Raw genomic sequence first — 16,969 nt, forward strand, 5'->3', positions numbered from 1 at the left:
ACAGACATACATGTTAACAGGGTCTTATATATATATATATTACCAGTCTTCCTCTTCCTTTTGCACTGCTTTTACTGCTGCTATTATGTTGATTTAGTTGTTTTTCTTGGTGCGTCATGTTGATGTTTGTGTATGTTTGCTACGCTAAGCCACTGGTCACTCCCCCAGGGGATGAATAAAGTAAAAATAAAGTATTTTTCTGTTCTGTTCTAGTGACAATATTGGTATTTTCAGTACATTGTTATTCATATATTGTTCACACACTCTTAAATTGAACATCTTCACTTGCCTGCTGTTGCTCTCAGACATGTTTGTTGAGACGAGAGATCCTTAAAACACATTCATCTCGACCTGCTTTGTAATACAAGGGTTTAGCTGTTATTCTGAACTCTTTGCTCTCCTTGTGTTTTTGTGAGGGAATAATTGCTGAGCGATGATGTGCTAATAATTTCTTGTGCAGAGGTGGACCTTTGTTGTGTTGAATTCCAGAAAAAAAGGACTCGTCCTTGATGTTCTGGCTGAACTCTCTGGCTCAGGAAGCCATGTTCTCCTTTTAACCTTTTTCATTTGATTAAGAGGGAAAACAGTGTTTGACCTACGCTGCAGGGAGGCCGGCTGGCAGCTGGGAGTTGGGCCAAAACAGCAGGACACTCAGCTCAAGTTGGTGAGCTGGCAGAGACAAGGATGATGAAGGTCCACTCATAGGATATGCATGTGTGCATATACATATACATACAAATAGTCGCTGTGAGTCTTCAAGTAGATCCACTGAACATACACATGCAGAAAAAATACATAATTGTATGTACATTCAAAATGTCAAACAATCATATGCATACATCTGCTATTGCATGGCCAAATTACTGTACTCAGAATCAGTGGCGGCTAGTGGTGAAATTTGGTGGGTGGGCTACCAAATCATAATACCGATTTAATAGTTAACACAGGAGCAAAAGAAACATCATCTACAATACACATCAATTACAGGTACACATACATTTGTAGTACTCTACATCAGTGGTTCTCAACTGGTCTGGCTTCAGGACCCATCATCACACTTCAATGACAAGACCCAAATGTGACAACATTTTCAACTTCTCAAATTTATTCAAGGAAATAACTGAATTAACACTGGACATGAAATAAGACATGTTTATAAGTTTCTAAACAGCCATGCAATAAAAAAATGGACAACTACTGAGAAATATATATATATGTATTTCTAAAAACTCAAATTATGCAGGTTTAGCTGAGAATTTTCACTTACTGAATGTATGACAACCGACAATGTACTATGGAAAAAAAATCATGTTCTGTCTTAAACGGGATTTGAATCCCGACCTCGCGTGTCCTGTGCAATTGAAGCCAGTGTCACTGACGACGGTACCATCTGAAAGATCGCTCAACCGAAAACCTTGAGAACCTTAAAACTTAAACCTGCAGTCGCCATGTTGGTTGTCCTTTACTCCGCCCACACTCTGATATTCCAAATATGGACAAAGGGATCATGTTGTGGCGGAGTCAAGCAGCCTCAACGTTGAAAGCTAGTATATACAGTCGATGGTTGTAACCCGGCCACCCAACTCTGCACTTTAGCTCAGGCTACCGACCTAGGCTAATCGGTGCTAGCAGCCTTTTAACATGGTGGCCTATCTCCCAGTTTGATGCCATTTGTCCCGCCTAAAATCTAATATATTAAAAACAGGTATGATTTACAGATTATTGTCTTATAATTTTTTTTATTTTTTTTTTTTATTTTTTTAATATCAGAGTTCTGTACAAATTATGGGTCACATTTCAATTAATTATGTTGCAAGCAAATACTAATACATACAAATAAATAATTAATCATAAAAATTTTAAGAGCAAAAGTGACAAATTAAAGTGAAAATCGTCAAAACATGGACAAATTTAACATGTCTGGGCTATAAGTGATGATTTTCAAAGTATTCTCAGCCCAAATTTTCTGCCCAGTCCTGATAGTCCAATTTTTCATCTCATGTAGAACATCTGGATCAAATTTTACACAGACAAATAGACATAAAATAATGTAGGCCTATGTGTTATATGTACAGAATGTGTACGTGTACGAACTATTATTACAAATATTCACATTTTGGTTCCTCAATCGCGATTTGCAGTACTGTCTAACTTCAACTTCTAACATAAAACCTCATTTCAACATTTAGACTAACGATATGTCTGGATCCATACTCTAATATAACATTCAGATTTTAATATAACTGAACACAGCTCAACACATCAAACCGAACCAAGTCTGTTGATGTAACCCTAAGATTGTGTGGACCAAGTAACATGAATGTTTCCTACTTTACATGGTGTATTAATATTTCCCAAACTGAGACACTTAATACAAAAGTATTATTATTATTTTGGTTCTGACTTTGGTGGTGGTTTTATTGATAGCCTCCCGTTAGCCTGACGAACAAACTGGAGCCTCATATAAGTTACCTGTCACCTATGTTTAATAATGCTGTTGGGCTGTTTTTTCCACATGGGCTTCATCATTAAGCCCTGGAGGTTGCTACTTGCATGTGACTTATGCTGCACGTCATGTTTTCTAGTTTTGTCGGACAAATGTTTCAAATCCAATTCCTTGTTCTGTCCATATCGTATCTCCTCCAAAAAGTAAGCACGGAAAACAGAAAAAAAGATTATATATATCTATATAATCTTTTTTTATATATATAATTTAATTTAATTTAACATGTAATTTAATGGCATTGTGTTAAAACAATGGTGCACACAGATCTGATCTTGTTTATAAGTTGTAGCTTTGATTGCATCCTCTGTCCTGGAGTGTCCTTGAAGAAGATTAAACTCCAGCCAGCTCCCAGGCTGCTGTTCTTGCTAAGCCTTACCCATGACCTCTCTGTGGAAAAAGTGAATTCCCTCTACTACATACAGTCCTGTGCAAAATTTTAGACACTTCAGATGTCGAGATCAAGCAAAATGCCGTCAGTGAGGCATTTTGCCCGTCCTACCCGTCTTACGTTCATCCTGCAGTATGACAACAAGGCACGCCAAAATTTTATCTAAACACAGTGGATTTTTCAATGTTTTATTGTCTGCTTTTATTGTATTTAATATTGTAAAATATTTGTATTGAAAACATATCCACTAGGGAAAATAGCAAAATTAGTGTTGTAATACAAAAATAAGTGTGTAAGGAAGTGTGTAACAGAGGATGCGCATACATCAGTCTAATTACTGTTATAATAGATGGTGCATCCTACCACACTGTACCCACTTCCTCAGCTGTTATGAAGCCATTTCATGAAGCTGAAAAGGTCTTGAGAGTACTATATGCAGCTCAGTGCACCACCAACCATCTCACACACTGAACAACATTGACATTCAGAGGCTGATGCTGCTGGCTGCCCAATCATGATGGATTCAGATTGAGAACAGAAAAGGCACAGAGAACCTCAGTGTTGCCAGAGCCCTTATGTATTAAAAAAAACGGACTGTTGCAGCAGTGTATTGTTGCTCTGAAAGGAGTCTGGGTTATACAAGCCCGCTGACAAAATGCAAAGAAGTGTATGCATGACAGTACTCTCAATATCCTTGTTAGGCAACTGTGAAATTACATGTAAGCACTGGCAAAGTGATATGTAGGATTTTTTTTTTAAGTATGGAAGGGTATAAGGGGAGAGGCTAAGTTCTTCCATCCTTCATCGACTGTGTTTGGTATTTGTGTTATTTATGTGACCTTAAAAACTGTAAAGGGAAGTACATGCAGGTACATTTTTAATCCATCTTCCCTTATCTGGTTGTAAATCCTGTGGCAGTGAGGTAAAAGAAGTGTAAATGCTATTCTGGCATCCAGAGGCCACGTCAACATTAGAGTAATCAGTTAGTTTACTAAGCATTTGTGTACTTTTGTTATGAGCATGTAATTTATGCCATATAAATTATAATGTTTACAGTTCTTCAACCATTATAATGTGATGAGGTTCAGAAGTTGTATGCCCTAAAGTTGGGCTCACATTATTTTTTTGTATGCATATTAAGCATAGCGGGTGGCTATGGCTCAGTAGGTAGAGCGGGTTGTCCATGAACCGAAGGGTTAGCGGTTCAATCCTCTGAGTGAGCCATATGCCGAAGTGTCCCTGAGCAAGGCACTGAACCCCCAGTTGCTCCCAATGCAACTGGCATTGGTATGTGTGTGTGCTGTGTGAGTGAATGGGTGGATGTGTCTCTGACTGTAAAAGCGCTTTGAGTACCTTTGAATAGGTACAAAAGCGCTATATAAGAGCAAGACCATTTACCATATTGTCAGATAGTTTTATTGTTAGTATTTTATTCCATGAGGTTGCTGAACGACTGAGTTACTTATGTTATAAACTGTTACAAAATCTTAGCAGGCCCTGTAAGGGATTACAGTTTCCATTCAGTACTTGTAACTAATGTAACTAATTCCAGTGACATGCTGTCCTTGTGTTCACTGTAGCCGAGGTGGTGGCATGCATGTACTGCAGTTTTTCTTGTGTGTATAATGTTCAGTGATACTAAGAGACACCAAACATAATTTCATTGCATGCCTACAATCCCAACTGTCTCATCAGCTAGACTCACTGCAGTCATTGGGTCTGCTAGCTAAGGTACTGTATTTAGCTAATCACTAGCTAAGGTGTTATGGTATACTTAACCAAAAGCTGCTTTTCCAAATGTGACATTTGCATTTCCAAATGTGACATCTGAAACTGCTAACCGCCTTTGTGTTCCTAGATGGTTTGCAAACAATAGGTAGGTGAAGGTAAGCATACAGGACAGCTGAGGTCGAGACTTCTGGAGTATCTGAACTGAATGTGCAGAGTTCGTTGACCCTGCATGTTAAATACAAAATATGTGTGTGGATGAGGATTGGAGGTATCATTGATGGAGTAAGCCAAGAATAACAAAATAACACAAATAGCACATTATTTTACAGCTATATGATGAACACAGTACAGAGATCTTTTTTTCTGCAGGTAATAAAGTGACTCGAGTTTCTGGACCAACGTTTACAACAGTTTAGAACAGGGAAGCTAAGACCAGTTTCCTTTCTGTGATAAAACCCAGCAATAACTTATACCAATTTTATAGGGACATTAGTTAGACTACGCTAAACAAAAGCTTAATATCTTACTACAAAGATTTTCTCTCTTTGCACAGATTTGAAAATACTTGCCAACTAACTAACACCACTATCCATAAACCAAGTCTTTGTAGAAGACTTTAATAAACAATGTGAATTTGTTACTTTTTGTATATATGCCAATACTTGTGTATTGTTTATTCTCTTCTATTTTTTTTTTATGTTATTATTTATCTTTCACACAGTCCACTCTTTATTCGTGTTACTTTTCTGCACTATGTATGCTGTTCCAAACTACATTTTCCCCACTGTGGGACAAATAAAGGTTTTCTATTCTATTGTATTCTATTGAGGGTATGCATTGAGGTCACTGCCACCTTGGCCACACCCCCCTGAGTTGCACAGTGAACACAGTGAAACGTATCAGTAAATAGAGCAAGACCTGGAAAAATGTGGATTATCAGATCAAATTAAGGACAATTGGACTTGAAAATGATCCATACGAACTAGTATGAATTTGGAAAAGTGGATTAGCCTCAGTTTTGGTTTTAGTTTTAGGTCATTTCTTCATGAAAAATGTAGCTAAATAAAAGATGCTAACACTAAGAGCTTTACTGAGAAGTGACGTTTGCCAAAAGGATGGCGAGGAGCATTCCGTTTATTGTGTATAGTTGTTATTGAAATAGTTAAGTACTGCCACTAATATTAACTAATATTACCTGACACAAAATGTAAACCACAACACCAGGTTTCGGTGCCTGGATTCCAGCTGTTTATTCGTAATCCATTTACTTCTCTTCTTTTCTTTGGCAGTCGGAGATATGTGTAAAAAATATATCTCTGACCACTTTTCAAATCTGTTGGTACAGTCAATCGCGAAGCAAAATTTGTCCAGGGTGTACCTCACATCTTGCCCAATGACAGCTGGAATAGGCTCCAGCAACCCCCACGACCCTAGTGAGGATACGCGGTAGTAGTAGATGAGATGAGACGCTATTAAAGCCTATGATTCAGACTAATGCAGCTTATCGCCATGCTCAACTGTCACTGTCACTTTTTGCCCCTCGATGGCTGTAACCATGGAGACTTCGCTTGCTGTGACGTCACAGTCATACCCTCTATTCTATTCTATTCTATTCTATTCTATTCTATTCTATTCTATTCTATTCTATAACACTGGTAATCAGTAATGTCCCCATGCAAAAAGAATATCTGATTTATTTATTTATTTATATATTTTTTTAAATTCAACACAATCTACAAGCATCATTTACTTTGCCACTTTGAATTTAGTGAATGAACCGTAACCCTCTATTCAATAATCAATAATGCTTTGGTCAGAAACATTGTCTACTTCATGGACCAGAGTCTGTAGGTAGCACATCTGTTGTCCTAACCAGTCCCACACAGAAAAAAGTCTACCATATATCCACAATGGAACTTACACACCTTTATGCATGCACGCATGTTTGGTGACATTTCCTGAAATGGCAAGGTAGAGTTTCTTTGTACTTTTACAATATGTCTGAGGACACAGATATGGATATGGATAATCCCAATTTGTTATCTTGCTAAATCCTTAGCCTTGGAGGCCTCTAAATAGTTTTTGTATACAACTTCCCATGACATAACAACTGCTCACAAATTAAAAAATATAAAACTGCCTTTATTTCTGAAGTGTTGGCATTATGAAAATGATCACATAGGTAGATCTTGCTGTGTGCTATGTATGTATGTTACTTTTCTCTCAAAGAAATACACAACAACAGTCACCTCTGCAGCTTTCCCCAACCACTGCTTTCTTTTGAGCCCTGACTTGCAACAGTAGCCAGAAACCTTCCGCTGTTTATCTTGTAGATAATGATAACGCTTCAGGGTGAGTAGACCCTACTCATCTCAACCTTTTATGGCCTCAACAATGAAAGCGGGATATTAGAGATGGCTGTTGCCAAGAGATACAGCATTAGAAAGTCACATGTTTGAGTCACTCACACAAGAAATAATGGAATGTAAATTAGAGTAGTAAAAGATAATTATATTTAAAATAATGATATGAGAGATTTCCCTCTAATTTGGCTCAATTTTCACTGTAAAATATCAAATAAGTGTATCAATTATTAAAATGATGAAGATGAAGAAAGAGACAGGCTGAGAAATGGCACATCCTAATATCAGATTTGTGGAGTTTGTAAATTTCTGGATGATCTTTCCTACATAACAATAGACTGCTGATGATTATCACATTTCCCAGTTGTCTCCTAATGTAGGAAGCAGTAAGCCAGAAAAAAAAGTGCATGGATTTTGCATTACGGGCTTCACAGCTAAGTGGGAAAAGACATATTATCATTGCCGAAAGGAACTTCAGAGGCTCTATCTCTTACACACCAATTTTTATGTCTCAGCCTTGAATATTGTCTAACAGAGAGGGGCTGTGGGCATTGTTGCTGGCTGCGGTTGTATAATGTCAAATCGATACTTGGTGCGTTTCGGGTTTCACAAATGAAAAATACAAGCAGATTTGATCAATGTACAAGAGGGATGTATGACTTGAGGCTTGTACTGCTCTCGTAATACAAGACAGATCCATAGCATAGCGTCATTGCTTTAACAGCAAGATTAATCCATGAACCCAGATGACAATCGGCACTTAGTTGGCAAAGCTTTGACTTGGTCTTATTGACTGAATAAGCCAGACAAATCTATGAGGAAGGGGGCATTGGGCAAAGGTTAAGACATTTCAAAGTTTGCAGAAGGCCTTGCACTTGCTATTGAATAGCCCAGGCAGTCCACAGATGTGTCACACTTCTATCAGGGGAGAGTTCAGAGGGACCAAGAGATTACGATAACACCAGATACTAACCTAGATTTAACTTTCCTGAACCAGGAAATCATGTGCTGCTGATTCCAGTGCCCTTCATTTGTGTTACAGGAGTTCCCAAGAGTGAAAACATTTCCGAACTAAGTTGTTTCAAGGGGAATTTCGCCACAACACTGTTGCAGTCACAGTGTTGAAAGTAATTAGATGTGTGCCAGTAATTACATTTCATTAAAAAGCAGATGGTCAATCTCATTCACATCTAATATTAGGATTGTGCCTCTGTTCTCTGTGAAAGATGGAATAGTGTTTGATTTTCCTTTCACTTTTTTATTCATTCAAGTTCAGCATGTGAAAACAAGCTGGTCCTTTTGTATGGCCTTTAAAGGGATACTATGAAATACAAGAGATAAGGGGTACTTATTTACAAGGGTACAAAGCTACATACAAAACCAATGCTCCTTGTCGTCATTCATTCTCGAGATGCTTAACCACCAATTTATTTAGTAAAAAAAAAAAGCCAACATATTTTATTTATAGATTTTTTTAACACACAGACTCTCTTGTCTCTCGCACTTTCTCTCACTTTTTTCACAACAGACTCTCACACTGTGCTTCCTTTATCAGCCTTGCCATCACTGAATCTTATCACAAGGCTTTTGCATCTAGAATAGGAATGAAGAAAGAATTCACTCAGTGATTTATGTCTTTACTCTTTGGGCTGTTGTAATATTGCTTTGGTGAATCATTTCAAATATCCAGTCGCTGATTAATCAACTATTGCAAAACCGGATTACAAAATGATTGAACTGCTTTATTACACATTACTATTTAATGATCACTGTTTTGACGCAAAATTTTAAGTGCTATGAAACACATTTAGATATGCAATCATTCATAACAATTCACATGCAAGATCTTTAGGACGTCAACATCATCTGCACTGAAAACAAGCCACAAGAAGTCATTTTTTAACCATGTCTTTTTCTGCTGTCTCCCTAGCCATGTTCACAGACGTGCCTCATGATATGACTGCCCAGAGAGGTCAGGATGTGGAGATGGCCTGCTCCTTCAGAGGGGCGGGAACACCCTCCTATTCACTGGAGATCCAGTGGTGGTACATCAGGAACCATCTCGACTGGACAGACAGGCAGCCCTGGACAACTAATGAAGTAGGTTCATTACAGGAGCTCTGACCATCTTCTAATGTAAAATAATTAACTCTTTTACAACATTTGTGAATAAATCTCAACCAGATCCTTCTCTGTTGCTAAAATAGTATGTATTTACCTCAATTTATAATGGTTTTATAGTTTTCATAGGTTGTGGTTCTCATCACAACACCTTTGTGCTCAAAAGGTTAACTGCCAAGATTTCAGGTATTTTGTCCTTTCTGTGCGAGTAGGATTCAGATTTCCGTGTTGTGTTTTCATTTAAAAATAATATAATTTGCATTATCTGTTTACAATCCTAATGATTATTTGACTGCTTGTGTGTCTAATCGTTTTTTTGACTGTGAAGATTTTCAGTCATGTGATATAGATACTTGGATTATAGCTTAAAGAATAAATCAATACAGAGTTACCCTAAAAAGTCTACATGCTAAAGAAAAGATAAAGAAAACTAAACACAACAGAACTTAGACTCAAGTTGGAATTATGCAGACATGTTACGCTTGTAGTCTTTTAAGTGGCATTGATTAATTTTCTGGCCATTAGGGGGCAGAAAATCCCCAAACATGCATCGATACTAAAATACCATTTCCACAGTCTCTAAGTAAATTGCTCTCCTGTCTACCCTTCAGAAAGCAACATTAGCTTTGATTTAATATCAGATTTCATACTATCAGAGAAACAGCATTGCTTTAAATCTGAGTCCACAGAAGATGACCCAAAAAATATCTGCTATGTTTACCAATGTTCGGCAGCTAGTTGTCTGTCCGCTCTTGTATGATTCACTGTACATGAAAGGCAGTAAATATATAACCTAGAAGAAATCAAAACCTATATGGTCTTGAAATGTGAACATTATCAGGGAGATTTGTCTGACTACACAACCTTTTTAACTGTGATTTAATGAAAAATATTACATGCCTGGATTAAGAGTAAGAACACAATATGTCCAGTCATGTGTGTAGGCGCTTGTATTTTCCATTTTATGCTCATAATACTTTGTGAAATAAATAAATAAATGCATTATGATTAAATTGTTCCTCTGTGCTTGTTATTTTCCCTAGGTGGATCCTGAAGAAGAGATGCCAAAGGATGCTACAAAGATAAGTGTGAGTTGTGCACTGTCTGCTGTTAATTTCCCACTAAGGTCCTCATGTTTGCGTTGGTGTTATATGATCAGATGAGGCACCAAATGCGTATGATTGCATTTAAATTTCTTGTTCTAGATGATCCACAGATGTTGTGCTTATGGCGTACTTCACACAAGGATCTGATTTTCACTGGGTGCTGCTCTCAGTGCAGTGAGCGTTGCAGATGACAAAATAACACATTGACTTCATCTTCAGTGGGTATATAGAAATGACAATGTCAGCCAAAGTGCCGGCAGTGCTGGTGCTCGTGGGTGGTTAAGTATCCACCTCATGGGGGCATGACCCGCAGTGCCTTTTCTTCAGATTCTAATAAATGCCCTTGCATCTTTATGGCTACAACACCAAATCCCAATAATAAACAGTAAAAGGGACATACTGGGAAGTCTGCACAACGTTTTATATCTCCTCTGTTGTTTGTAGAGCCTTTTAGTTACTCACCCAGGACCAAATAGTGACTAAAAATTTGGGCATTTTCCCTCTAATTAACTGCAGCGTGTAGGAACTACTGCACATTACCTTAACACAAACCTATTCCCTTGCGTGAATCTCTCTACACAGACTTTACAATTGCACTACTTTTGTAACATAACATTAATATATTTCAGAGCATTGGTTAATACAAATTTGCTTTTTATATATAGAAACATGCACACACAAAAACATGAAGCCTCTCTCCTTTCTCCCAACAGGCTAGCTGCTGCTTATTCCCTGTAATGAAAGCACCAGCTGTGATTTGGGTGACTGGAAGCGTGTATGTGTGTGTGTTTGTGTGGGTGGAGTCACACACTGCAGGCTGTACAGCTGGAAAATCATTATGAGCACTCTGTATATAATGGATACTGGCCCACTTCCACAGTCGAAAATGCTCACTTTGCTTAAGCGTTTACATACACTTGCACAGACATATGCATCTACTGGCATCATGAGGAGGAAGGTGACTGATAAACTAAGTTATATTTATATCTTTGTGCGCCACATCTGATGATGTCCCCAGAACTCATCATCTCAATGGTTCTGTGAACAAACACACAAAGCTTTTACATGTACTCTCTTGACACTTTCAAGGTCACAAATAGAATTTGTTAGACAGCACCTTTGTCTGAGGATGTGTGAGTGGGAGTGATTGGCTATGAGGAGGTGTGGAGTGAACCCAGACAACACTGCAGAATTGATTTCAGACTTACATTATGCTGCAGTTCTCATGTTCTTTCTTTGTACTTCTATCACTTAATGCATCTATGTAAATGTATGCCAAGTTAATTTCCCCTTTAAATAGAGCAAACCCTAATTCATGACAAAAACCCCTTTATACAGTATGTACTTAAACAGATAATCACAGGGAGATTTTATGTGCAGAGATATCTTGTTTGACTGAATTTACACAAAAGATGAATGTTAATACCATTGAAGTAATAATTTGATGGTCTGAAATAATATACTTATTTATTCTTAGATGACATGATCAATATCGCAGTCATGACTGTAATGTTGGATTTTTCCATTGGGAAAATGCGACATGATTATGTCATATTAATCACAATTCATGTGTGTTGCTAGTAGTAAAAAGTCAATATTTAGCTGGAGCCAGTAAAGGATTAGCTTGGCTTCACATAAAGGACTAGATGGGTGGAAACAGCTTACAAGTAAAAAGTCTACACCTCCTTTTTCCTCCTTACAAATTAACTGATGACTGTTTTTTAAAAAAAAAAAACGTTCAAAATTAAAAGTGACAAGCTGTGGCTTTATTACGGATTATCTGTGCACAGGGAGCAGTGAGTCTTTTGTTTACCTGACAACCCTACAGCAACAAAGAGAATACAGGAGTCATCATTTCTGTGCTTGACATGTAAATTAGTGAGCCGGGTGCAGTAAGGGACCCTCTTTTCTTTATATGCAAATCAAAGCTGATTGTCTCTCAGTTGTGATTCATAAGTACTGTATGTAACAGATAGACTTGAGAGTGGTACTGATCTTCTCATGAGTGTGGTAAAAGCAAATCCCAAATTTTTCAAAGGCCTGTATGCCATTTGCTTTGGTCTGGTATACATCTACAGGTATATGTTCCCTCACCTTACCTCTCCCCTAATGTCATTACCAGACAACTTGACTAATTGAGCAGTCTTATTATTATTATTTTTTGCATGTTACAGACTAAAAGACTTTGTATTTTATTGTGATGCTGCAGACATTTAATCTTAATCTTAAATGGCTCTTGCTCTGCATACACAATAAAAGGGAAAAGGCTATGATGGACAGGCCGCCAGCTGAAAAAGAACTGATTTGCAGAAAGACATTATAAAGAAAGAAAAGTAGAGAGACTACAGTGCATGTCAAACTGGTGTTGTTCTGAGACATGGGACTCAGATTACCATACATTTTCACTGATGACACTATCTGCTATGTTTATGAAATGTCTAGGAGAACTACACCTGATGACAAATTCTGAACCGTGCTTCAGGAAAAAAAAATATGTACTTGTTGTAAATTACAGTTTTTCACTGCTCCCGTATTGTACATCCAAAAAGATGAACAGCACCTATCTGCTGAAACATATGCTGGAGCATTTGTCAAAGTTTTAGCAAGGCAAAAGTAAAAGTCTATTTTTAAAAGAGTAAATTGGCATATTGCTCAAATTATAAAGATAATCCATCAATCAATCAAACTTTATTTATTTCACACACAAACACACACACACACACACACACACACACACACACACACACACACACACACACACACACACACACACACACACACACACACACACACAGTATGAGACAAGACTTCAGAATGTCAGCTTTTATTTCCTGGTATTTACATCTTGATGTGTTAAACAACTCGGGACATACTGCCCTTTGTTTGAACCCATCCATTTTGCAAGTGAGCAAAACTATTGGAACATGTGACTGACAGGCGTTTCTTGTTGACCAGGTATTGCCTTTAAGGTTGATTGTTGAAACATTAAATAGCTCTGCATGACTAGTCTACTTTTTGGCCTGGGTTGAAACCTATAAAGTATACGTTTCTTGTTAAAGAGGATAAACCAACATGAAGACCAGAGAGCTATCTATGAGAGAAAAGCAAGCCATTTTCAAGCTGAGAACAGAAGGAAAATCGGTCAAAGCCATTGGACAAACATTGGGCATAGCAAACAACAGTTTGGAATGTCCTGAATAAGAAAGAAACTAGTGGTGTACTGAGCAACAGACGTCAGCCAAGGAAAACAACGGTAGTTGATGACAGAAATATTGCGAGAGCTGTGAAGAAAAATCCCAAAACATCAGTAAGTGACATCACCAACAACCTCCACAGTGCAGGGATGAAGGTATTACAATCCACTGTTCCAAGAAGACTCCGAGAGCAGAAATATACAGGCCATACCATAAGATACAAACTACTCATCAGTAGTAAGTATCGGAAGGCCAGATTGAAATTTGAACAGAGATGAGAGAAGTACATAGATGAGCCACAAAGGTTCTGGAACACAATGTTATGGACTCAAGAGACCAAGACTAATCTCCACCAAAGTGATGAAAAGGTCAAAGTGCGGAGAAAGAAAGGAACTGCTTATGATCCGAAGCATACAAGCTCATCTGTGAAGCATGGTAATGTCATGGCTTGGGCGTGCATGGCCGCTTCTGGAACAAGCTCATTAATATTTATTGATGATGTAACTGATGATAGTAACAGCAGAATGAATTCCGAAGTGTACAGAAACATTTTGCCTGCCACTTTACGGAGAAATGCATCCAAACTAATCGGGAGGAATTTTATTATGCAGCAGGACAATGACCCAAAGCATAAACACACAAAACAAAGGACTTCAACGGGTGGAAAAAAAAGTGGAAGGTTTTAGACTGGCCAAGTAATTCACCTGACCTTAACCCAATTGAGCAGAACCTCCTGAAGAGGAAAGAAAGAAACAAGAACTGAAAGAAGCTGCCTTAAAAGCCTGGAATAGTATCACAAATTAAGAATGCAGCAGTTTGGTAATGTCGATGGGTCGCAGGCTTGAGGCAGTCATTGCAAGCAAAGCTTGTGCCACCAAATATGAAATGTTATTTACTTTAAGATTATTTGTTTCATTACTTTTGCTCACCTAAAAATGCTGTAGTGTAATACAAACGGTGATATATCCGTTGTTTAACACATCTAGATATAAATACCAGGAAATAAAAGCTGACATTCTGAACTCTTGTCTCATACTCATCTTTTGATCTTAAACCCAAATGTGAACAACAGTGAACAACAAAAACAAGGGAATTTGCCTTGCTGTTCCAATACTTTTGGAGGGGACTGTACAAACACATTCACGCATACATACACACACACCAGTATACACAGTAAAAGTTGTTGACGAGACATGGCTGGACACTGAGGCTTAAGACAAGGACGCAACCTAAATGCCGCCTCCCTGTGTGTTTTAGACCTAACTTGTGGTATGGTTAAAAGGCCGGTGCGTCAAGGTCTGTAAGGGTTGATGTGATAAAAGTGGGACAAGAATGCCCAAGAACCTTAAGACATTTAAAAACTATTAAGAGAACCTTAAAATTGATCCTGAAACACATGGGGAGCCAATGCAGCAATCTTAAAACCGGTGTAATGTGTTTCTGCCCTCTGGTCCTCAACAGCACACAAACAGCTGAATTTTGTAAAAGTTGTAAACTGGAAATGGTCTTTTTGGGAAGACCAGAGAGCAGAGTATTACTATAGTCCACACAACAGGAGATAAAAGCATGCCTCAGCACCTCCATGTCAGCTTGAGAGAGAAAGGTGCAGACTCTGGCTATATTCTTAAGATGGTAAACCAATGACTAAAGCATCTGTTTTGTCCTGGTTGAGCTGTAGGAAGTTCTCTGCCATCCATGACTTAATTTCAGCAATGTATAGCTGTGTATCATCAGCATAACTATGGAAGCTGATGACGTCCCCCAGGGGAAGCATATATAAGTTAAAGAAAGTTGGGCCTAGAATTGACCACTGGGGAACCCCACACTCAATCCTATGGGTTCAGGTATCCAGACTTACAAAGAATCTTCTTTGAGAGAGGCATGAGATGAACCAGTCAAGTCCTCACAAAGGGGCGTCACCAGGTATTTTGGAGGATCCTTTAAAATTTGGGTATTTTAGTATACAGTGTACTAATGTGGAGAAGAGGAATTTGGAGTCGTTTTTATTTTCTGTAGTTAGTTTTTGATTAAAAAGGTATTCTTACCTGTCTGACTGTGTTATTGTAAGTTTTGATGTGTCCCCGTAATATTTCATAATGAACCCCCATCTCCTCTCAGCACTCCTGCAGTTTCTTTTCAAATGTTTGATTTCTCTATTTCTCCATGTTGGTGTAGGTCTTCTTTTTAAAGTTTTTGTTACCAATGGAGTCACTGAGTTCAGTGCTGACTTCAGTTTGCTGTTGGCAAAAAAATGGTCAGACACAGCCAGGTTGGTCTAAAAACTGCCCTGTGTCGTGTTCGTCTTTGTGTAATGATTGTTGGGATTGTGTGGCTATTGTCCGCTGCTTCTGGGGCCAGTGGAGAGGGGTCGTGTAAAGTGTGTGTGGATGCAGTGGGGGAGGGCATGTCTGTGTGGGTGAGTCATATAAAGACCATAACATTTCTTAATTTTAATACACTCGATAATGGACTGATAGGTATATATATATTAGTCATGTATTATATGATAAGCAATTAGAGAGCAAAAACAAAAATGAAGTGGTCTACTGGGATACAACTGTGTTCATTTCCTCTGTAAAGTTGATTATTTTGGTGCCAGCCTTAAGTGGACACTTAACTGCGTTGTTCGGCTTTATTTTCAGTCCCAGAGGTTGCAAACCCTAATACTAAAATGTATAGTTTTTACTCTAATTCCCACTTGTTTTTTTAAAGGTTACTTTTTAGGGAAGGTCATGTTCACATTATTTCTTTTGCATTCTCTCCATAATTTCTTCCGTCTCTTTCTATGTCCGTCTTTTTCAGGTTGTTAAAGTTGTAGGAAGCAACATTTCCCATAAACTCCGCCTCTCCCGAGTAAAGCTGTCGGATGAGGGCACCTACGAATGTCGTGTCATCGACTTCAGTGATGACGCCGGTGCCCGCCATCACCGAGTCAGAGCCTACCTGCAGGTGGTGCCAGAGAACGATGCCATCGACGGCAACCACAATGACAACTTCGAGGTTTTGGATGATACCAAGAGAGGAGTGGGATTTATTGTAGGGGACGACGGGGACTCCCACGGTGGCATCAAGGAGCACGCTCACGGCCATCACCAGAATCACGGGCACCACCAGGAGCACAGCAAGCGGCCTTCTTCACCTGCCCACCATGGCCACAGCCATGGCAGCAGCAGTCAGCAGCCCAAGGCAGTCAGAGAGCTGAGGAAGAGGGATGTGGACAGTAACCAGAGCCACAATGACTGCACCAATGAGCCAAGCTGTGCGCTGTAGATGGTCATTGCACCTGAGCATTAGACTACACATGGATTGTATAACATGATGTGTGTCACAGCCAAAAAAAAAAGCTATTCTTCCCACACAGTGCACGCATGTACACAAATCCACAGTCGCTAGAAATGTACAGTATGACTTATCCAGAGCACAGTGCTGTAAACTGTGTGGGAAATGTAACTTTTTTCTTGCTGTACGTGGGTCAGGCTTGGACTGTTCATTGTCTATAAAGCCTGGCAACGTGAAATTCAGCAAGGGGGTGCTGATGTGTAGATCTAGGCAGCTCCACT

General features: G+C 38.7%; 1 protein-coding gene across 1 annotated transcript in view; it reads left to right on the plus strand.

Moving 5' to 3' along the window:
- The window catches only part of LOC125000152 (V-set and transmembrane domain-containing protein 2-like protein), a 43,308-nt gene extending 26,339 nt beyond the window's left edge, over positions 1 to 16,969 (plus strand). The window contains exons 2-4 of the mRNA XM_047575578.1: positions 8,919 to 9,088; positions 10,153 to 10,197; positions 16,212 to 16,969. Coding sequence (XP_047431534.1) covers positions 8,919 to 9,088; positions 10,153 to 10,197; positions 16,212 to 16,679 — 683 coding nt within the window. The 3' untranslated portion in view covers positions 16,680 to 16,969. The remainder of the gene's footprint in view (positions 1 to 8,918; positions 9,089 to 10,152; positions 10,198 to 16,211) is intronic.

This window comes from Mugil cephalus, chromosome 1 (genome assembly GCF_022458985.1).
Source record: "Mugil cephalus isolate CIBA_MC_2020 chromosome 1, CIBA_Mcephalus_1.1, whole genome shotgun sequence".
In the NCBI taxonomy this organism is placed as follows: domain Eukaryota; kingdom Metazoa; phylum Chordata; class Actinopteri; order Mugiliformes; family Mugilidae; genus Mugil; species Mugil cephalus.